This window comes from Phasianus colchicus, chromosome 13 (genome assembly GCF_987193195.1).
Source record: "Phasianus colchicus chromosome 13, bPhaCol1.hap1.1, whole genome shotgun sequence".
In the NCBI taxonomy this organism is placed as follows: domain Eukaryota; kingdom Metazoa; phylum Chordata; class Aves; order Galliformes; family Phasianidae; genus Phasianus; species Phasianus colchicus.
Window position 1 is genome coordinate 5,177,575 of NC_143448.1, and position 24,458 is coordinate 5,202,032.

Below are 24,458 nucleotides of genomic sequence, written 5' to 3' on the forward strand. Positions count from 1 at the left end.
AATTGTAGTCGCACAGCTTAAGTTACGGATGGAAAAGAATTTGATTTGAATTTTGTTATTCACAGATAAGGCATGTCTGCTGTAGCTGAAACCATGGGAGACTTGCCAGTGAGAGACGTGGGTTCAACCCCATCTAGAATTGGAGGATTAGTAGGTTTGTACCAGCTGCTATGTATTACTGTTACAGACTTTGATCCGTGGCTTCTTTAGGTTCTTTCTGAAAATGTTTCTGACATTCACGCTCAGAAAATTAAGTTCAAATAACATTGCAAATCTGGATTAAATTCTGAAAGGTAAAAGATACCATGACCCATTCTTTGTTCATGTTACTTGTTATAAGAGAGGCACTGCTGCAAGATGTTACAAACTGCATATTCTTCATCCTTCCTGGGAAAAAAGAGGGCTTTTTTGCTGAATTGAGAACAAGGCTGGACCCATTAAACAAAATGGGAACCAAAAGTAGGAAGTAATTCTGACATGCTACTAGGTTGCTATTAGAACAGAATTACTGGATTCAGTCTTTTATCTGAGTAAATTTACAGAATTATGAGTTAATCTTCTCAAGTTTTGAAACAATATGTATACTTTGAAACATATTAGAAAGGGGTGGGCAGGGTCATCTTACATTTTACTGTCTTTGGCAGTACCATGTTATTTGCTAGACAATTTCCTTTTTGTTGTTCAATAGATAACCGGTTTGCTATATCATTTTAATTACTTTTTTTATCTGTAAGGGGTGAGAAAAAAGTAATTAATATACCAGTAAATGTGGAAAAAAAACATCAACTCATACAAATGCAAAACATCGAATTACTCGGGAACTTCCAATCTTCAATATTTCAAAATGAGAGACTGGATTATGTGTTGTTGAAGTACATTACACGTATTGAAAGTAATTTTAATTTATGTTGGTTTGGGTTGAATCAGGATCTGCACGAAATGTTAAAGCTCGGCGAGCTGTGTCACAATTCAGTCGGAAGGAGCTGGAAGATAAATATCTTAGTTTACGTGATGAAAACATCTTACTTAAACAGCATGCAAATAAGCAAGAGGAAACAATTAAAAGGTATGAACTTTTTTTTTTAATTTTGGATTTGCTTCAGTTCAGAGTAACTGTTTTGCTACTCAAAGTATTAATTGTCAACAAACTTAAATTTGTGCTGATTTTTCTCAGAACGCTCTTTAAAGTGATTTCTCAAAGCTTGATATTCCCTTCTGCCCAATGGAATCTTCATGTAGTGCATTCTACGATCCTTGCTCTGTGAACCTATTTTCTCCTAATTAATGGAAATTGTACTGGTACAAATGAAACATCTGGAAATAATGTTATTGTGCCAACCTATCAGGTCTTATAGACATGCTTGAGAATTGAAGAGGGTTTAGTCAATAGAAGAGTTCATCTTTAACATTGTCAACAAATACTGAAGAAAGACAGGAGGGACATGAATGATGGTAAAGATCAATCAGAATTTAGGAGGATAAGAGATTTCTATTAGAAGAAGAAAACTGAAGTAGATCTCGTGTTTCAAAAGCAGACATGAACTTAAAAAAAAAAAAGCAGATGTTCTTGTGTATTGTTTGTATTACTTCAGTGTTGTTAATTTGTGTTATGACAGATAAAGAAATAAACATAGGTGTAAAGTTTGGATTGTTTTGATTATGTACTTTTCAATTAAAGAAATCTGGAAATCGGTTTCAGTGCTTCCTTAGTATAGTTAGCTGTAGTCCGTTGGGAATGTGAGCACTAAACATAAATACCAAAATGTCTCCTTCACTTTTAACTGATATCTCAGTAATGTTTTTGTCATTACAATTGTAAAGGGTTTTTCTGTACGTCTCCAACAGAGACTTTGGACAAGTAATATTGAAGCATCAACGTTTTCTCTCCATATACTTGTCTTCTTAGCAAAGTTGCTTAATCTTGTTCACAAGTGAGATGTTCATAAAGAAATTGGTATATGAATTACTACTACCTTGTCTTTATGGACTGAGAAGAAAATTCTGGGCTGTTTTTTGGAAAGATGAGAACTGAGATGCATTCTGAAATGAGATCCATGTCATTCAGTTGTCAATGAAGAACTTACTTGACTAGGATGATATGGAACAGAAGACTTCATTTTTAACTTTTAATTCTGCTTAGCAGATGGAAACAAGGAGAGCTGTACACTATGATCTGTGAGTTATCCAGAAATTACAATTGGAGCCTCCATTTGTACACTAATCATAGTGTAAAAATTTTTATACTGATTCATAATATCAGTACCTTTGGGAAAAAAAAAAGATCACTTAGTGCAATTTATTTTTGATCTCTGATTGTCTGTGTGTATATTGGATGCTTTTCTGGTGGGCTGTATTTAAAGCTCCATCTAGGAAGCTGTAAAGTTGTGCCTCTATTTGCCAATTTGAAGCTGGTACTTTGAGTACACAGTGCTATCTGAGTACGTACAATAGATATTCTGGGGGCTGAAGAAGAGGCTATGGAAGCCTAATTATTCATCAGCACTTTTACCTCAGAATCAAAATGGTCTGTGCAGAAACATCCCACTCCTTGTTTTTTGTCCTTCTCTGTCTTCCTAGAAGTTGAATAACATCTAACCTTCTATCATTTTGTTAACCTCAAAGCGCCTTTGCAAATATGGTTGGCAATCCTTTCTTCAGGATAAGAGATACCTTTGCTGAAGCCCTAGGTAGCATTGCATGTGTGATACTGTTGTACACAAACATATACAAGCAACTTCCAGTTGATTTGCTAAAATTTAATGCTGTACAAGCAATCCCAGTCTAGTTTCAGCAGAACTCTGTTGTTGTGATGTGTTCATGTTGTGCCATTCCTGAGATAATTAACATTTACTAAATCTAAGATATCTTCTGGTCTGAAGCTAATGAATTCCTGAAAGGGCATCTGGAGATGCTGCCACTTCCTTTATTTTATTATTTTATACTATTTTATTATTTTGTACCTTTTTAATGTCTGAAAGGTTCTTTCCATTGATTTCAGTAGTCTTTGAGTCAAGATCAAATAGACTAGCTTAACTTCCATCTTTTTCATCAGGCTACTATAAAATACAACATGGTGGAGCAACTGATTTGTTTGCTCATTCCAAATAGCATGTCCAGTGTTTCTGTTAAATAGCTTACCAACTGCACTCATCTACTTAGGTAAAATCAGAGAGAATGTCCAGATTGGAATGTCTGAACTAATAATTTAAGGCACGAAGAGTCCAAAATTCTCAATATTGTTTTTGTCTTGATTACCAGAGAGGAATCAATTCCTTAAGCTGAATTTCTCTCCCAGCATCTCTCAGATGCTGGGTGAAAAGGGTGCCAGAACCCTTTTGTATTTAGGAGTTTGGAATGAATTTGCAGTAGAAATACACTGGGGGAAAAAACAAAACAAACAAACAAACTAAAAAAACCTCTTTACAGGCAGGTAATGTTCTGTGACATCCTAAAGTTATTACAGGATTTTTGTTTCACTTTTGTTCTTTTAAATAGAAGCTCCTGTCCACAAGTATACCAAAATAAAACAAGCCTCTTTAAATAAATGAAGTGTGTCCTTATTTTCAGTTTTCTTTCTGAGCCTGCAAAAATAAATTCCCTATAAACTAGAGACTGGTTGAAGATGTGTGACCAATTTTGTAAAGTCTTGAACTTGTCTTTCTCATCAAAGCCACCTTTTCTTTCTTTACATGCCAAGTTTTTTCCATTCACTGTTGCGTATGTTTTCTGTTCTTGTATGTTACATCACCTCTACATGCCCTCTTTGCCTTTTGTTCTAGCTTACCAATGTTTGTCAAAACTAAAGGAAATCAAAGGTACAACTTTTGAGATGCCAAAAGCAAAACTTGTATCCTTTTAAAGACAAATAAAAACCATACCCTCTGTATCTACTTATATTCTTCATCTAACCATTCCTTCTCTGAAGCACATTGGTAATATTTACTAAATATAAAATTGAGTGTGGTAATATCAAATATTTAGTCTTTTTTTCTGACTACTTACTTAAATATTTCCACCCATGCATTTTAATAGTTTAAGAACTGAAGTGTGTATTTAAATCCTAAAATGCTATAAATGATCAATCTTTGGAATGCTGCATATTATTAGCATTCTTTCAATATTTGAATGTTTTGTGGAATTGCAGCTTTTATAGTTTGGCCCACCACATCCAAAATCTGTAACTTTACTTAACAGCATGCAGAGGTTCCTATATAAGGTCATGCGTTAAAAATTACATTTAAGGAGCATATGGAGTAAATATGTGTCCTCCCTTTACTAACCTTAAATGATAAGCCTTAGGAAACTGTTATTTGTCAGTGCTATAAAGCAGATTGCTGCACAGTGGTTTCAATTATCTTCAAAGAGTTCTTCACAGGCAGTAATAGTTATATCAAAACCTGAAATTTATTATTCAGGTTCTATGCTGAAATCTTCACAGTGATTATGTTCTTTTCAACAGAATGCTTTTTATGCTGACTTTTCACATTCTTTTTCATCTTTTTTATTATTTTCCCCAGAATGGCCACCAGGTTAATACGGCTTGTTAAAGAGAAAAAAAGGAATGAGCAGGTTGGTGGCAGCCCCAAGCGGCTGGGTCGTACTGTGGAGCTGGAAGGAATGATCGAGCGTTTGCAGGGGAGAGTTCATGATCTTGAGAAACAAAATGAGATCCTCCGCAGCAAACTCATTTCAAACAAACAGCAGCTCCATATTCAAAGCCATAGGCCTGTTCAGTACAAATACGCTCAGTCTCATAATAGCACTGGACTCAAAAAAGCAAGTGATGCTGCTGGTACACCGGAACACACAAAGAAAGGTAAAATTCATGTGTACTGAGCATAGTATTTTGTATACATAACACCAGTTATTGCTTAACTGAAGCAAGAGTGTGTCTTTTTCTGTATATCAGTGTACATTAGTACTTGCAGACAGAAATATCACTGTTTTCCCCTTTTTCATGTATTTTTAGCAATCATGATAACTTGTTTGTGTTTTAAGTCCTTATTTTGAGAATCCACAGTAGTAGGGGTGAAACAAAAGTACAAATTCGAAAATAAAGTAGTTGTCAAATGTGTTTCCTAATAGTTAAAATTTAGAGACTTTCCTATTATATCTCTAAATGTCTTATAAAAAATATTATATGAAAATGTTTAGCATTCTCATAACAATGTTTTACCCCTGTAGTTTGTTTGCACATTATTTGCCTTTTAATTTCAAGGTGTGTTCTCATCTCTTTATACATATGTGCACAACTCAGTAGACTTTGGAAAAAATCTATTACGTGTGGACTTCTGAAAGCAAATACCACAGAGCAGCCATCATTAATGATGCTTTTTACTTTCAAGACTTACTGGCAATGGTAGCCTCGTTCTCAGTTATTTACTTCTGATAACTATGGTTGGAAATTACGCTTCACAACTTTTCTGTTTCTGTAAGAATATTTGCAGAAGGAGTTGTACTGAGAGTTGATTTTTTTTTAAATATTAATAAAAGGCAAATTTATTGGCCCGGATTTGGAACTTCCAAGTTAGCAGAATTGTCTCCTGAACTTCCCCAGACTATGAATTCAGCTGATGACCACTCATGTTGTGCTTTTCTCCATCTACCCTTGTCTTTATTTTGGTTATCTTGATTATTCAGGAAGCCCAAACTGCAAACAATAATCATGTTTTTAGAAAGTTAATGAAAAGCAATGAACTCTACCACTCTGAATTTGAATATAATGGAATATATAATAATAACATAGTTGAAAATTTTTACACTTAATATCCTCCCTTTTTTTTTTTTTCCTCTAAATAATGCAAAGATAGAGTTGAAATATGATAAATTTACTCAAGCCCAATGCTAGCAGGGAAAGATGGGTTACTTGCTTTGAGGACTGAAGAGCAAATGTTGATTGGTTATGTTGTGAGGATTTCTCTTGGCATAAGAACAGATGCAACTCAAGTGATTACAAATACATTTTCAATTGTTGTTCTTTGAAAATACCATCTCAGTTCTCTGTCGTTTAAATTAAACTTCCAAAGAAAAGTATTTCAAGACCTTTTTTTAACATCCCTCTTTACCAGTGTATACTGTGTTGCATGTAGTTCCAATATTATAGCAGCTACCATTGCAGGTACTCTAATTATCTCTCTATGTGAATTTCACAAGAAAATGCTTTTTATGGCATCTATAGAGATGTCTTAAGTGTTCCTACTGTAGGCATTATATTTTTCTGCAAAATACTTTTTCATTTGACATCACAAAAATTTCTTTCTTTTCTTTCTTATTAGGAATGAAAGTGCAGTATTTAGAAGTGAGACCACCCCAATCTGTTCCCCGAAGATGTGGCCAGAGTCTGCTCGAGGATGCAAGAGCTAAAATAAGAAATTTGTATGATACTCATATTTTTTATTTCTGTTATTATAACTCTTAGAAATTATGGTTTTCTTGAAGAAAAAATTACACTTTTCTGAAGTTACCACTTCATAAAAGAAAATGAAATTGTTTAACTTCAGTGCTAACAAAAATTCTTTTTATCATCTTGACGTTCTTATCCCTAGAACCCATGAAGCTACAGGTCATTGACAGAATGGAATTTACTGATGTTTGGGTTGCACTGATGTTAGCATAGTCTATGTGTTTTAGCCCTATTTGAGCAGCTAGATTTTATTTTTAAAGTATTTTTAAACATACTATTATGTTGTATGAAAAAATCTGTAGTAATTTTATAGAAGGGCCTAGAAGTGACTCTTTATCCTATACTAATCAGTTTGAGTACTAAGAAACAAGAGCTGCTTAAGACTGCCAGGAATCTAGGTATTCACAGCAGTTTTTCTCCTATTGTGTAAACTCTAGTGGGGGGGTTGGAGGGGGAAGTGTTACAATGCTGAAAACATTCAGGTAGCATTTGTTTCAGATATTTCAATTCACATAGTTGGAGAAAAAAAACCCACATAGTTGCTCTAACTTTAGGGTGGAGCAGCCAAGTGCAAGAGTGTGACCAAAAAACTACATCATACTTTTTATGTCTACAATTAACATGAGATAAAGGAGAACTGTAGCTTATGCTTCAAAAGCTTTAGAGTACAGAAAAATATTTATTTATTTATTTTATTAAATGCTTACTTGATTTTGGAACGCAGTATACTTGTTCTGGCAGGGAAACTGTGATTGATTCCCAAAGGGAGCGCATTGAGGAACTGGAGCATCTTAGAGAGTTACTTGGGAGTCAGCTGAGAAAGAAGGAAAAAGAAATTGAAGAATCTGCCCTACATCTGAAAGAACACGAGACAGCAAGCCAAAGGTACTGTGAAAAATGAAAGTCTCCATGATCTGAGCATTAGAGTATGTGCTCTCTTCGTTTCTTTCTTCTTTGATGAAACTAAGTTATATAATATTTTACCACATGACCGTGGATAGTTCTGAGCTAGGAGAAAGTTATAATAATGCTTTGTGATGATTGTTTTTTGCTTGATTTTTCTTTTAAACAAATAATCAAATAACTTAATACTTAACATTTTAGAGAATCAATTTCCAGCTGAGTCATATTTAATTGAAGTTGAGAGCATTAAATTTTGTTCATCTGTCAGTTCTTCGATAAAAGCCTGAGAAACTTCTCAATATAATTCCATAGTAATTTAATGTTCATTAATAGTCTTTTGTAACAGAAAAAAATAATGGCCTTGTAAGGATAGGTTATGAATTTTTGAAGGAATATGCTATAGCTGTGAAATATATATATAGTGAAACAAACTCAGATAAACATTCTTGTGAAATGTCCCACAGTAAAGTGTCTGTGAATTTAATCTCTTCTCTCGCTCTTTCTTCTTCCAGTTTTACAACAATTTGTGCAGAATTGTGTAACTTTGGATATATTTGCCTTCTTCCTACTGTTTCCAATTCAACCTGTACTTAAGGATTCAATAGGTTCAGTTCTGTTCTTTCCTCATTAGATGTCAATGAAAGTTTTACTTGGATGTGAGGGAGACATATAGTTACTTTCCCCTTCCTAGGGAATCACGTTATTATATGTGAGCATTCTTTTGTGCATCAGTAATGTCACATAAACAAAACTTGATAACAGATATGTTAAGTTCTTAAGAGTCGCTGTGTGTGGCTGGAGGCAGTAAGAAAGCTGAAAAATGTCTATTAGTGTCCAGGAGGGTGTGACCCCATAATTTCACTGCTAGAATAGTTAATGGAAAGCTATTAATTCCCATGTTTTTCAAGTCCTATTGTTTACACTGAGTGAATCATAGCTATAGTTACACTGTTCTCAACATGTTTATGTATAATTATGGGTACCTGTAGAAATTATCTTTAGGTTTTCATTAGCTTTCATTCTTGAAAATCCGTGTTATTAAGAACAGGTTGCATTAGTGGTTTCACTCACATAAACACAAGAATGACAAAAAAAAGTCTAATCTTCTTTGCATCAACACGTAAGTTTCTGTTGATATTTGAATAGTGCTATGAGGAAAAACTGCAAATTCAGGTGACTGGTAAGGTCCTCTTATTTTGCTTTTATAGCATATGTTTTTCAGTTTTTCTACAGTTGGCAACCTTTCCTTGTATCTTCTTAGAATACTTGGCTGTCATCTAGTTAATTCCCCAGAGACAGCGTTAGTTTGTTATAATTATTTAGTAACTGTGAGATGCTAAAAGAAAGATGTTTTCTCCAGTTTTCCTGTATGTGACTTCCAAACTTTAGGAAAACATTCTTTATTCTGCTAGCTGATTATGAAATTGTTGTGATTTAAATAAGTGAAGGACTTTTTATGTAATAAAGGAGCTACAGTTGATACTCATGGATTTATCAGCAGTAAGGGAGAAAAATGCTTGTTATTCCGGGTCCTGTAAGTGAAAGAAATCCATTAATGTTTTAAAGATATCTTTACTCATCCAGCTTTCTTGACTACAATTTCTATATAACAACACAAGAATGACATAACAATACATTGCAATACTTGCAACCTACTGTAGGGAACCTGCTTTAGCAAGGGAATTGGACTTAATGATTCCCAGAGATCCCTTCCAATCCCTACAATTCTGTATGATTGTGTGAATTTAGCTGTTACACAGGATACACCTTGAGTTGATTATTGTAATTCATCTGCAGCCAGTATTTATTTCAGTATTTCATTAGTGACTGTTTGGGGTTTGTTTCAGAAAAATGAATTATGGCTTAATTCTAACTCAAGGAACTTGTGTTAGAACACTAACTTGTGGATTGTTAGACTAAACATTTTCTTAGTACAAACTTCAATTGCATTTAGCTTAAGTGTTTCCAAATTAAAAGTGGCCAGAAACCACTATAATCTCATGTTTTGTTGTCTGTGATATACAGTGCGTTAGTTAAAACTTTCAGTCTCAATAATCACAGTTTATGAGCAGCGAGCTTCAGTACCTTAGATTCTCGTGCTAATTTCCACAAATCATTTTAAAAACCATCTCTGAAATGCATTAGTAAAACAGGTATTTATGTGTTTTTTAGGTTTTTGACTACTTTTGCTTCTTTTTTTGTAAAAATAAGAAAGTTTATTTGTCAGGTTTTTTATTCTTTTGACTTTTTTTTTTCTTTTTGCTGCAAGGTTGTTCTGGAGTTGTACTTGCTACACTTTGGGATTTCTAGACAGGAGTATCATATTCGATGTACTGTTGACTTCAGTGTTTGAATTATAACATTGCAGTCCTAGACTAAAATGTGGAACATGTTAGCCTCATTGTATTTATATTGTTTTGAGAGACTGCAGGGTGTATATGGCTCTTCTAAATCGTATCAAGTATCAAAACAACTTTAATTTGTGTTTCCATATCAGATTTCTCGTGCTGAAGATCATGATGTTCTTGTCATTTGGGGTTAGCTCTATTAGCTAGGCAATAGAGCATTTCTATTGGCATTTAAATAATCTTAGTTACATATATGTATGCTTACAGCTATTGATACCATTAATGTTTTTGTTTTCAGTTACACAACGTAAAGATGTTACTAAAAGGTAATTGTTTTTTCTCTCTTTATCTTTCACTTCCTTTAAGGGACAAGAGGTAAGGGAAAGAACATAATGTATGTCAGTATATGATCTTGTTACTTCCCAAGTGTTGTAAAATAAAAGGGTAGTACATATTGGTGTTCTATCCTTTACTTCTCCTCTTGGGAGTCCTGTCTTGCTCTTTGGTGTAGTTGTGGTTAAGCACTATTAGCCTAGAAGCCTTTTGCTTACTTTGCCAGATGGAGTGTATGTGAGCCTGAAAAGTATCGTGGTGGTGTTCTTTGTTTGTTTTTCTTGTTCTGAATGTGATTAGGGGAATGTTTGAGATCTGCTAGTCGCATTTGAAAGAACTGTCAGGACTCTCTTAAGAGCAATCTTGGTTTTGTATCAATGTCCTGCTCATATGGAAGTAAAGACTAGATGCAAGAGATGTGGTTTAATTAGACCTCAATTTTATTAGCTTAGCCATCTGGGAATTACTGGCATAAATTTGTACAGTGCTGGTCAAGATTCTTTAATTAATCATTTCCTTCTGTTGAAGGTTACTATTGGTACCCCATTTCCACACAGCTGGTCCCCAGTCTATTGTTGGGATCCTACTCTATTGTTTTAATCCAAAGGATATGAGGCCTGGAAAAGAGATTGTCTTCACTGTTCTGCAAACATCAACCCCAAACTTAAGACCTAGCATTTTAAAGAGTCACTTTCTCTTAACTGCATTTCAATTTCAGTCTTTTAATCTAGCTTTTAAATGAAGTTTAGAGTGGAAAGATAGAGTTTAAATTTCTTATTTCTGGGCTTGTGGCAGAAAGTAAGTTAGAGATAAATCAACATGCTCATTAATCAAGGGTATTGCTACAAAAGGGTGCCAGTTTGTTTTCATTTTCTGACTTCATCTGCAGATATACCTCCTGGATCTGCAGCAGAACTTTTGTCTTCTAGGGCAGTAGAGAAAATATTGAATGAGTGATCATGGTGCAGCTTCATTCTTGTAGGTTATTTGTTAAATTTTGAGGAAAATATTACCTGTATTGGAGAAAGGTATCACTGTCTTGTAAATCCTTATTTATCTCCTATTTTAAACCGCTCTAGAAAATGTGGGAGGATGTTCTGGGAGCAAAATAAGTCAGCTACCTGGGAGGGAGTTAGCCGTGTGGGTAATCAGTTTGTCTTCTGTTCTACTGTTTTGTGACTTCATTTATGGAAAACCAAAGTAATCTTCCTCAATTAACTTCCTTAACTAACTAAATCTGAAATGATTTTGTTCTTAAACAGCGTACAGCTTGTCATGTAGCTTCCTGGGATAAATATTGTTACAATTCTAAGAATGGAACTGATCCCAATAAAAAGTAATTTTTCTCTTCTGAGTTTAAATAATTTACTGATAATATCAGTACCCAAAACCTGCTTAAATCAAGTAGTGCTTCATTCATTGTTGAAAAAACAGTTAATGTTGATTGTCAGGAGCCATGGGGTTTACATCTGTACATCATAAATTTCTCTATCATCTGCTCCTTTTTTTACTTAAAAGAGAAAAAAAAAAAAAAGCTCTCTGCTTAAAAAAAAGAAGAGGGGGAGGGGGGGAAAAAGGAAAAGAAAAAGCCTTTGAAGGCATCAGAGCCTTTTGTTTGATGTGTGGAACAAGATTAATAAAAACGTGCCACTACATTAGCTTTTAAATAACTAGCATGAGACAGTGCTGCTGTCTATACTCACCATAACTTTAATTTATGTAGATAACATGTTTTAGGCACATGATTGTCTTAGAATTGTGTTAGCGTTTCTTGGGGAATGTCTCAGATTTCTGAGTATGTTTATCTTCTGTGTAAGGACAATTAACTTGGCAATGCCAAAACACAATAAATACGATATTTTAAAGCATAGGAGGAAAGTATTTTGCATTCTCAGCTGGTTTACAGATGTATAAATTTTTTGTCTGTTTTCTTGGTCCAATGTGGCATTATGACAATTCCTCCAATATACCTAAAAGAAATAAATATTGGATGAGAAATTACCTTTCAAATGATCAAGACTTGTTCTGATTTTCTATTAACAAAAAATAAGAGTTGATTTCTCTTCCTGTACTTGAAGAAACTGTGGAAGAGTCTGCTTTCACTGTTTGAAGTAAAGAAAAACTTTAGAAATAAATATTTATTTAAGTTGAAAGTAACTTTAAACATTTATTAATTAGTGGACTCTCAAGTCAATCTTAGAATTGCAATGATAAAGAACATCTATGTGGATATTAAATGATTCTCATGTAGTTAAAGTCACCTGCGATGTGTTTAGAATGCTGTTCTTTAGGTGTTAGCAGTGTGAATTGCTAAGTCATTTTTCTTAACAATATTTCATAGGTGTAAACTGTAAGAGAAAATTCCATAAAATGGTAACAAATGCTTTGAAGGGTGGGACAGAATTGATTGGAAAACAATCTCTAGGTTATGGATTGTTTTCTTTTTCTGTAATATGTAGTGTATGATAAAACCAACATCTCTGTATATTGATTGCTCCTATGACATCCTGAATTACTTAAATTCTTTAACATAAATCATAGAAGACAAAATTAAGTTGGCTACCACATGCTAGATCTTCTCCCAAATGTATTGTAGAAAGTTGATTTCCACGATATCAACTTAACATGACAAAAATAATGGGACAAGTCATTTTGTCATCTTCAAGCTCACGATGTGTTTCTTTTTAATACACTTTTGAAGGTCAAACATTCGGGACAATGTGGAAATGATTAAGGTCCGTAGACAGCTGTTTGAGAAAAGCAATGCTCTTTCAACTATGGAAAGAAAATTTCTCCAGCTTCAAGAGGTAATTATGATTTGGACAGTGACATTGCATTACTCTCATAGGATTATGCATTAATAGAAGATAAGTATACACATTTCTTGATTCCAAGTTATTGCTGGAATCAAGAATAGTCCTGGAATATTGCTGTGAATACACAGAATTTATGAAAACATCATCAGAAAATGCAAGATCCTAGTGATATGATATTTTTCTGCTTCTTCACTAATGTACTAGCAGAATTGTGTATGCTTGCAGGGAGTTCATTATTGTTTGTATACACATTTCAACTGGTAAAACTGAATAATGTCTGTTTGCCTTTAAACTTGAATCAGCCAAAAAGTTGCAAAACTGTGGGATGTTAAGAGCCTAAAATCATTTTCCATGTAGTGATATGTAAATTGTCATTGCTACCAAACATTTACAAGCCAGTTTCGTTAAAGAATTTTAATGTAACCAGTTGAATGAAGGAAGTTTAGTGATCTTCATACAAGAACAAAGGACTCTGAAACTATCTCACTTAAATATTTGATTATCATGGAATCAGAATTGCTCAGGTTGGAAAAGACTTTCAAAATCAAGTTCAACCACAACCTAACCATATTACCCTAACTTTAACACTGATGAATCATGTCCCTGAGCACCACCATCCATGTAATTAATTGCAGACTGAACATTTGGGATTTCATGATTTGTAATGTGGAATATGCTATCAATACAACTAAAATTTAAATACTGTAAAGTATTGTTTTAATACTTTAATACTAAAAAATACTGTAAATTCTCTTGGACAATCAATACAACTGTTTCTTTTGTGCAGTATTTCTAGGAGGTATATATTCATTTTTTGTAAAGGATTTATTTCATATTGAGGTTTGTTTCCCTAAGGAATGCAATTTTAGACTAGAAACATTAAACTAAAATTATCATCCCAGTTGTTACCATAACTGGAATCATGGGATATTTTCAGGGAGAACTAAATAGAAAACAGCTTTGGTGTCATCTAAAGTGAAATGCTGACAGCACTGTCAGGTATAGAAGAATACCCAAGAAAATAATGCATTGAGGGGGAGGAGTAGGGAAGTTGAAGTTTATGAAGAGAGTTAATGCAAAACCATGAGTAGTGGCACAGATGCAGAAGAAGAATGAAGTTGAAGCAAGGAGATTTTACTGGCAGACGTTTTCAGAGTTTTTAATGAGAAATTTCGAAAAAATAAGTAGATTGAGAACTGCTAACTAAGGGAGATTCAGAATCAGCTAGGAGTTGAAATCAAGACCTTGACTGCTGAATTTGTTTTCAACTGTTTTGGAAATTAAGGGAAGAGATAAGGGTGATGTGCTCTGGGAAAGGCAGCTTTCCCAAGATTTCTTTTGTATTTTTTTCCTCCTGTACATGTAGTGAGTTGAGTTATTGAAATGGTAAAGAACTTATGAAAAAATTGAATGAGATATGGAAAAGACAAGTTCACCTAGACAGTTGGAAACATAAGAATCTTCAAGGAAATCACAAGTCCTTGTGATTTCAAGGACTTAAAAAAAGGAAAAAGGAGAGAAGTGAGAAAAGCTGTAGAAGACTGATTTTTAAGCTGCCATTTTTTGAAGTTATTGAAAGGCAGTCCACAGATGTAGGACAGAGCAAGAGAAGCACTAAAGAAGGACTATTAAAAATTGATGAGTGATATACTTTATCTCTCTCTGGAATAAGACAGTCTGCTACTATTGTTTATTCTCCTTCAGATTGTTCTTATGTAGAAATGAGATGTGAGAGGCCAAAGATATGGTCATTGATTGGGTTTTCTGTGGTCTTGTTTCTTTTAGATATTTGTATTTCATATGAACCTAAACAATTTGCATTGGATTTGCATTCAGCTTCTTCATTTAATTACTTTCTAGGAATATTTTAAGGAAAACATGAAGGTTACAGTTTTTTGTATATATAACCATTGAACATTATCTATTCTTATACATGTATTTGTCATATAGCCATTTTATTAAACAGGAGATTGACTTTTAGGCTTTTTTTCCCCATGTCATAATTCGAATGTGTTTGACATGAAAATTTTTTATGAGATATTATTAAAGCATTATGAAATGCAGACATTATAACATTAATATTCTGGAAATAGAGGTTCTATCAGTATCCTTCATTTAATATAAAAATTGGTTAAATGTGCCCTAATATTAACAATTAGACTAAATTAAAATGTAAAAGAAATCACAAGTCCTTTATTAAATTACTGCTAGTGATTAAATACAACCTAGTATATTGGGATTATGAAACAGTTATGTATCTACAGCTAAGGGTTAACAGATCTGCGGCAAGTTCTGTGATTAACATAACTGTGGTCAGCATTCATTTTTGCTTGCTACTGCAGTGTTTTTGGTCAGCATGTCTAACCACTGTAACCACAGCAAAATCTTTTAATTGTTTAACAGATGTATATCTTGGTTCTTTACATTATGACTAAAGGGGGGTTTAACGTTCACAAAAGCAACAAGAATGCTACCTTCTCTTGGCCATGTGTAATTGAATTTTTTTCCAGTTTCTTAGTTCAAGAGTGTCTCCTATTGACCACGTTGAGAATATGTATCAAATGCTGCCAGGGGAGAACACTGATAGAATATGCAGTATTGTAACACTGAGTGATTTTCTTTGACTCCGCCTCCTCATGATTTTCTTCTTTTGTTTTCGTAGAACCAGAGGAATTTGAAGACTAGCCATGATTTGTTAATAGCAAAAAGTGATGAGCTGAATCTCCAGCTTAAAGAGGAGCGGTTAGAGTGCCTTCGTCTTAAAAAAGAATTGCAGTCAGTGACTATTACCAAGCAAAGGACAGAGGAGGTGAGATTGTGTCCAAGAGAGCTAGAATCTTCTTTGGGCGATATACATAGATAAGTTCCCTTATCTACCTTTTCATTGCTGAAGGGTAAATAGACTTTCCAAACGTATTTAGAATACTGACCTGATTATACACACAGCTAACATATTGGTGAGAAAATCCCATGGTTGCTGCTTGCGTTTCATAAAGTTGCAAACTATACTTGTCAGCCAAGCTATGTAATCACTGCACCAGTGTTTGGACATGAAAGAAATGCACAGAATTTCATTATCAATTCTAATACTAAACAAGTGGTATGTTAAGGAGAAACAATCATAATACTTGACTTGTTGATGATATTTTGCTATATATTTACTGAATTAAACATTTCTAATGCCAAAAAAAAAAATAAATTCTACAGCTTAAGACAAAAAATAACTAGATACTGTTATTCTTCAGCTCATGCATGCTAGTCTCAACCTCATATGAGGATTATGAGAGAGCCTGTGTGATGTGGTGGAAAAAAAGTTTTTGAAGTATTTTGAAGCTTATTAGACACGGTTGTATGAAAAAGACTAGTGAGACTTCCTGACAATACTTACGAAGTTTTAAGTAATCATTCTTACAGTTTACTGTTTGCTATTTCCTTACTATCTTTTTGCTTTTGAAATTTTCTTCTTCATTTTAGTTACAGGAAATAATACATGATCTCGAGCAAGAGAAGGAACTCTTGAAGGAAAGCTATGATAAGCTATCAAACAGGTAAATCATTTAATTAAATCTACCATTTAATGGACAACTTTTTCTGATACCAGTTAGAACAATGCAAGCATATTAGAGCATACCTGTTGCCTGCTATGGGTAGGCCAGTGTCCACAGGTGTCAGGTTATGAATGTTTCCTTGTGTTTTTTTTTGATGATGATGTTGTTTTTTGTTTGTTTCTTTTTACAAGGGCAGTAAAAGATGAGCCCTTTTCTTGAAAATGTCATTCTATTGGAAGTTCCCTTCAAAGTTGATGGGAATTTTGCCAAGGCTGAGACTGAAAATTAGATCTGAAAAGTTTACAAAGAACAAGTATGAATTTGTCAGTTGACTCTTATTATGTAGTCACTATCCAAGAAAACAATTCATTTGGATTAAAGATTGGGAGGAATTGTTTTCATATGACCTTGTAATGCAAATCTAGAAATGCTTAAACCCCCTCCAAAGGAAGCGGTGCCAGATGTGGTTGACCATTTATAGTTACCCAGATGGCTCTGTCTACAGTGAAATACAGTAACTGTGAAAAGAAATTGCACATGAATTCAAGTAACAGTAATCTTAAAATTCAAAGGGAGAAAACAGAAGTGGGCTCTGTTCAAAGGCATATGAATATTAGCATTAATAGGCTTCTTGCCAAAACTGATGTTCATTTAAATATCTAAATGCTGAACTACTATCAGAAAATAACATAACTGTGTTATTTATTTTTCTGACAGCATAATCTTTTGAAAAACTGAAGTAATGTGTAACTGCATCTTTATGTGACGTAATTGTACCTAAAGATATTGAATGCGTGTATAGCTAGACACAATGGTCATGAAAACTCAAAAATTTGAAAAGTTTGAAAACTAAAGATAATTTATATCTTGTCTTGCTAAGATTTATTCTTTCCTTATCAAAGCCAGTCACACTTCGAAGAGCGGTAAGTCTAAGCAATTGTAAAACATGCTGTCTTTTCTGTAGCTGTGTAATATTACCTACCAAAGTGATTGTGGGTTCCGTGCATTGTATTTACTGCATACTATGTTCAAAATTATGGCACAGCAAAGTTAAGTATATGTCACTGTAGGGCCTGGAATCATTGGTTAAGTTCTCACATGCTGTGAAAGGCACTATCATCCTGTAAGATATTTAGAGAACTGTGTCAAAAATAGGTGAGATTAGATATGGGTTGAGAAAAAGAATTTAGGGAGTGCTGAAAGTATTTTTATGAAGACTGGGAATCAAGAATGTAAACTCTTGCTAAAGGTGTTGGAGCTGAGAATTCATGCTATATTTTTTCTTTAATCTTCAAGTCATTCTTCAAATATACTGTAGGTATAAATTCATTTTTATGTACTCACAACCACTTTGTGTAGTCATTGCCCTCAAAACTGGCAGTTCCTATTCAGTCAGCATGTACAGTCTTCCAAACTTTGTGGACTGTCCCTTCTGCCCTATTTCTTTCTTCTCTGTTTCTTTTTTTCCAGTTGTGGCTTTTGTAATATGAAATTCTGGAATAGATAGATCAATAGATGAATTGATGGATAGCTAGATGTCAGAAATACAAAAAGAAAAGTTACTTTTTTAACCAGACAGCTTCACCAAAGTGCATAGTGGAGAGAACTCATTTATTAATGAATACCATTCCTGATTTTTCACAGAAAACAAGTCAGTAAACTGCTTTATGACTGTTTTTAAGATGAAGGGCATTTTTCTGGTCAATAATGCAACTACTGGATAATAATAACATGAAGACCATAGTACTCAATGTATAAATTACAAGAAAAAGTGCATTACTATGTCTTCTTACCCACTGGGAGTTGTACTGTAAATTAGGTAACGTCTTTACTTATATTTTAGTCTTAACTGTGCATTTTGTTGTGGTTTCAGCAGTTCTAATTCTGTGTCTATGCAATCCTTACTATGCCCAGATTGGTAGTATACAAGTAAATAATGTGTTACAGAAAAAATAATTATTCTAATTATCTGCCTACCTCAGTCTTTTATTTCTTTAAGTGGAAGAAAGATTACTTATTATTTCTTAATTGGTATCAGAATTGTTGTTCTACATAATGAGAAAGCTGTTGTCACTTTGTGGTCAACGTTTCTTTGAACAGGCAACTGACTTTAGGCTTTGCATCTTTCACAGATTTAAAAGAAATCAGGTGGGTGATCCTAGTTCTCTGCATTAAGAGGTTTTGTATGCGGAAAGAATGGTTTTGTTAGTTGTCAGTTGCTGAGGTTTGAAGCTGCGGATTACTCTGGAATACGCATCTGAATTCCTTCTCTAGTCCCACAAATGTTGCGTGTTGCCAACTTTTCTGACTTTGGAGCTCTAAATTAAGGCCAGTTCCTTTGCTCATCCCACAAACTCTTTCATGTTTTTTAACCACAGCCTGAGAAAGGCGCCTTGGTTTCAACAGCAGCAGACCAGCACATGTTTACTTAATTCCTAAGACATGATGACAGCGGTCTCTGTGCCACAAAAAGCTTTCTTCTTTATTATTTTCTGTTGAAGTTGATTTTGAAAAGTTCTTCGTATGCCACATGTTTTATTGCAGTGTCTTCAGTGTGACCCGTGAACAGGAATGGAAATTAAAGGAAGACCAACTGAAACTGCGAATTGCTGAACTAGAGACTGCTATCAAATCTAGTTTAGCAGAGAAAGATGAACTAGAGACTGCTATCAAGTCTAGTTTAGCAGAGAAAGATGAAATCCTTGACAAGCTTAAAGTAGAAAGAGGTATATTTCTGAAGTAACTGCTGTTTTTTGATGATGTGAATTTCTCTGGTGTTGGAGTATGGATATATTCTGCAGAAAAATGTAGTTCCTTAGTAGTGGTGATTTCAAAGCTGACTTTTACAAGTACAGTGAAAAGTGTGCTTAAGTTATGACTGTCCTTAGTACAGAAATTGACTCAATACAGGTTATGTATTGAATGAAGATTCTTAAACTCCAGTTGCATTAATTCTTCAGTGGGTCAATATTTCCCCCTTATTCACCTCTAAATGAAAAAAATCTCATAGGCAAGCAGACAGCCTTTCTCAAATTTTAAGCCATTAGTCTAAATTCATTTATTGTGCAAAGGTACATGAAATCTACATAGACCCTTCAATTTAATGAATTTAGTTTTTTTTTGTATTTTGAGTGTACGCACATTTTTATTCACATTTACAGTGGAACAGTTTGTTCTTCTCAAAATATGATTTCATATGTGTTTTTCCTGTGATGTAGAACAACTCAGTGAATCTTTAGAACCTAGCAATCTTTTATCTCTGTATTGTGATATACTGTGCCAACAAGAAATTTCCAGAAAGAGAATGGACAAGAAGTAAACTAAATATTCTACAGATTTTTTCTTTAAATGTGTTTTTTTAAGAGGTAGCACACTTGTGATCAATCTAATAGAATGAAGTGGGACAACTTGTAAGTAATTCATATGATTATGGCTCAAGTTCATCTTTACTAGCCCTTCCCAAAATTGGCACTTCAGGGCTTGTAGATCAACAGTATACTACATTTTCAGTTTGTTGCACTGAATTTGCTACAGCTTAAGTAGATTTTCTAACACTCTTCAAGGTCTACATATCTAGGATTTTTGTCTTTGGAAAAATTTAAGCAGTGTGATATTTCAGGGTACGTGTCTTCACTGCACATCATTTTTAAAAGCAGAAGAATTGAATTACCTTTTGTCCTAATTGGATGCCTGGAACTAGTGCAGAACTTCCCTCACGCTTACCCTTAATAGCTTGCCATATTAAAAATGTCTACAAAACCTTCACTGGGGCTATTGTTAGAAAAACAGTGAACTAAGATTGCTGTTGTGGACAGAAAATTAGCAACAATTTGATAAGGGAAAGCTTCAGCTCAGATCTCAGTTTATAATGTAGGAAAAAGAAACAACATCAGCACGAGGGACTCTTTTTTTCCTGAGACCCCCACCCAACAGCCATTGAATATATTACTTCAGAGAGTCCACAAGTTACCACCCTCACCCCTGTCTCACTGCTGTATTTATCGAAAGGCTTAATTGTTTTCTTACATACTCGATTATTTTTAGCTTTTTGTCTTTAGAGCTTAGTGTAGTTTCTTCTCAGTTATACAAATACATTGCTTTTTTCTCGTGACTGCAGAGAGTTAAAGCTTTACTGGTTTGTTTGTATTTGAATTGAAAATAGCTCCTGTGGTCTCCCAGCATGCATGGGTGAGAAGGCTACTGTGTAAAGGATCAATGAATGGTTCTACAGATGATTTATTTTTAGTGAAGATGTCATCTGATATATAAACTCTGCTAAATTAAAACTAACCTGATGTCAGTTTTTGAAACATGTCCAACCCCTTGAGACTAGTATATCAGCCACCTGTTTCCTGCTGAGTCCAATACTCAAAACTGAATAGCTATTCTGTGAAAATAGTGAAGTTGTGCTTTGTGCCCTGAAGGTCAACAGAAAAGATTCCAGCATTAAAATGATATTGTGGAATATCTGTTGAAAGCTATAGTATATATTCTCAACTAAGTGTGTAATATTATACCCATCAACTCCCACCAGTGCAGATGGGAATTACAACAGCTAATGCTTGCCTGTCAAGCTGACGGTTAACATTTCTATCATTCTGATCTGCAATATGAATTCATGGCATTTCAATACATTCAATACAAAAATGCAGTGGAAAAAAAAAGGTGAAAATGCATTGTTCTTGAGAGAATAAGGAGCTTAACTGGGGAGGAGTGTGTACAGGAGAGTACTTTTTGTTCCTTAGAAACTTCAGCGCTTTTAAAACTTTTTTGTGTGAAAGAAAGCGTGCTGTTTTAGTTAAATTGTTCATTCTAATCCTGAAGCTTTTTCTGTCATGAGACAAATTTCTTCTGTAGCTCCTGATAAGTCAATGTGGAAATAGCTCTGCATTAGTGGGTATTTGTAGAAAATCTCTTCAGTCTTTGAGAAGTGAAATTGTTTAGTTATTCAGATTGAGAACTCAGACACTATTTTGTTCCCCAACCTTCCCCAAAAGCAAAAACCCAGTGAAGTCATACTATATAGCCTCGTCTATTGGTCTGTCTGGAAAGATATAAAGTGTAGATTTTTGATGCTGTCAGTTCAATCTTCATGAAAGTAAGAATGTTTTGGTTATGTTTTTTTTAATCTGTACACATCTACCAGATCTAAGAAACAGCAGGTTCCTACCCAGCTCCCTCCTGGTTTGCTAGTACAAGATTTCACTGTACCAAATAAATCAGTTTCTACATCTTTCAGTGACATTTTTATGCATATGTTAATATGAAAAAGCAAGCTTATTTTGTTGTTATAGTTATTTTGAGTTAAGCAATGTTTTGTTATTTCCCAATGTGCAGACCAAAAGGAAAAGCTGATGCAGGAGAACAAAGACCTGCAGTCTCACTACCTGGAAAATAAGCAACAGCTAGATGAACTGAAAAATCGCGTGAATTGTTTGACCAAGGTAAAATCATCTTTTTATAAAGCGACCAAGAAGAACATTCTGTGCTTTATTTGTAGTGCAAGTACTTCTTTTAAGTAAAAGAATAATATTCAAAACATGTCATGTCTAGTGAGAATGCATCTTGTTATCCTGAATATATTTCTTCAGTGTTCGTTCCACCTCTTCATTGAGTATTTGTCTTTCAGGAATGTGACGTAGATGTTGATCCGACAGAACTCAATGACGCTCTCCTGCTCCCAAAGGTGACTTGCAAAGAATTCTTTTTTTTTCTTCATTTTAAAAGATGTTTTAGTTCTTGGTTTGCTATTCCATGTTACCTGTTTTGGACGCAATGCTTTGGGTTGTCAAGGGCTAGATTTTTCCTGCAGTAGTTCATGCTTCCTGCATATATATGTGCACTGGTCGTTTTTCAGTTACAGTGAAGCAAAAGGAAAGATGAGAACTGTGAGGATGAAATTTGAAGTTACCTAGATTTCACTAGGCTTTCATACCTAGAGTTATATAGAATTTGTAATAACACTAAAGGGGAATTTAAACCAGATTCTGAAGTGTTTTCTGAAAAGCTTTCTGAAGCTCTTTCTCATTTAAATGAGCAATCACACCATCTTGTTCTTCTTGTAACGTTGATTAAAAACATTTTCTTTTTTTAATTCTTTGTTTTGAACATATTCTAAGTGTAGAAGCTCTGAAAAAGTGCTGGAGCAACCTCATCGCTAACTAGTTATCCTCTCTATATTTACTAATAGAGAAATACATAGAAAAAGCTGTTTTTTTCTCTTGCTCGTAAGTTGTAGTTTTATTTTTTGTCAGAACTGAATTGAAAGTGAGCAGGGAAGAAATGAGTGTTTTAAGTTTCCTCTGTTCTTGAAGACTTGCATTTAATTTAAACCATGTTTACTGAAATTTATAAAGTTTACTATAAGTAAAATCTTACTGATACTTGAAAGCTAATAATAATTCTGTAATGATAACAAAAGAAGTAAAGCAAGGAAAAGATCAAAAATAAAACATCAGTAATAGCAGTAATGTAGGCTTGGGCATTCACTGGAGCGTAGTTTTCAAGTATATAAAAGGTAAATGTATTAGGTGGATTGAGAAGAGTGATCTGAATATCTCATACATTTGAAATGTACAACAATTGGAAGTTTACATTACTAAATAAAATTGTGGCAGGTGCAGGTCCACAGCATTTCTATTTTTTGTGTTACCATATGTTCTTCTTTCAGTGTTGTACTGAACTATGCACAAAAATATCTAGATATTTTGCAAGAGCTTTTTGTAGTGATTTTTAAAATTTGCTCTAGGTTCCAAAGCAGCAGCAGAATGGGGACCTTTTATGTTTGGAAAAAGAAGGTGGTTATAGCCCTGAAGATTTGGAACGTTCCATGCAGAAGCTGCAGTTAAGATATGTGGAAACAGTGCACGAACTTGAAAAGACAAGGAATATGTTGATTGTACAGCATAAGATTAACAAAGGTTACCAGGTACCTAAACTCCACTCGTAGTGGTAGATAACATGATAACATTTTAATATTTGTAGCATTGGAACTTGTTCCCTCAGGAAAAAATTAAGTCATAATTAAGGCTTCCAAATTCATCGTCCACGCCACTGTTTTATGAAGGAACCTAACATAAAATTTGTTAATGTTGAAGGAAGTGTTCAAAAACCATCAGATCCAAATGACTGTAACTTCAGTCTTTTAACTCACCCTGATTAGAGCCCTTAAGCATTTGGCTTCATGGGATTATCTCAGAGCTCTTATCAGGCCCACACTGGAAAACAGTATGCACACTTATCTGTGAAGCTTCCTTTTCCACAACACTCTGCTTTCAGCCTCTTGTGCTGGATTATTGCAGATGATATTTTGGTTTTCATTTGATCCATGTAAGGTTTAAATAATACAATCTTTACAAAAACTACTAGGAATATTATTCTGACTGAATCACTAGTCAGTTTTCCTCAATAATGATTTTAGATTTTGCTGAAATTAGAACTGATTGCTATGGTGTTGAATTAAAATTTGCTATTTTTCTTTACCATAAATTCTTAAACTTAACTGTATTTTCTCTTTTGTAGCCAAAAGCATGTGCAGTATCAGTGTAGATATGCTTTAATGATCCTTTATCACATGTAATTTTTTTTCAGGCTGAATTTGAGACAATGGCACAGAAGATGGAAAGTTTACAGAAAGACTGTGAGTTAAAAATAGGAAAGTATGTCCATCTTCTTGATAGTAGGGCTGAACGCATCAGAAAACTTGAAGGTATTTTTGAATCCTATTTTCCTTCAATTTTTTTTGTTCATCAGTTGAAATACCTTTTAATTCTTAAAACTAACATAAAGATCAGGTCCTCCATGGCCTGTTATGTATCATGTTTTATTGACTTGTTACTTATTAAATAAAATAAGTTTTTTATTCTTATATTATTATAAGAATATTATATTCTTTTATTATTGTAAGTTTCAAGAGGCTGCTTTATGCTGCAGCTGTTGCAGCATAAGTGGCCAAATGTCTGTTTCTAAATTACGTACTTGTGGTCAAATTTTTTATTTTGATGTTCAGTACCTTTTTGTATGTTGCAAAAACTCTCAAAGTTACGGCATAATATGCCTATGGAATATTTTAACATCGTGAATTTGAAATTATGTTTTAATGACCTTA

At 34.0% G+C, this 24,458-nt stretch overlaps 1 protein-coding gene across 1 annotated transcript in view; it reads left to right on the forward strand.

Annotated features, from left to right (window-relative positions):
• The window catches only part of RPGRIP1L (RPGRIP1 like), a 61,576-nt gene that overhangs the window by 4,290 nt on the left and 32,828 nt on the right, over window positions 1-24,458 (forward strand). The window contains exons 2-14 of the mRNA XM_031615150.2: window positions 66-154; window positions 928-1,066; window positions 4,518-4,816; window positions 6,276-6,375; window positions 7,145-7,288; window positions 12,689-12,794; window positions 15,466-15,612; window positions 16,278-16,351; window positions 18,896-19,077; window positions 21,689-21,795; window positions 21,981-22,037; window positions 23,100-23,279; window positions 23,942-24,059. Coding sequence (XP_031471010.2) covers window positions 73-154; window positions 928-1,066; window positions 4,518-4,816; window positions 6,276-6,375; window positions 7,145-7,288; window positions 12,689-12,794; window positions 15,466-15,612; window positions 16,278-16,351; window positions 18,896-19,077; window positions 21,689-21,795; window positions 21,981-22,037; window positions 23,100-23,279; window positions 23,942-24,059 — 1,735 coding nt within the window. The 5' untranslated portion in view covers window positions 66-72. The remainder of the gene's footprint in view (window positions 1-65; window positions 155-927; window positions 1,067-4,517; window positions 4,817-6,275; window positions 6,376-7,144; window positions 7,289-12,688; window positions 12,795-15,465; window positions 15,613-16,277; window positions 16,352-18,895; window positions 19,078-21,688; window positions 21,796-21,980; window positions 22,038-23,099; window positions 23,280-23,941; window positions 24,060-24,458) is intronic.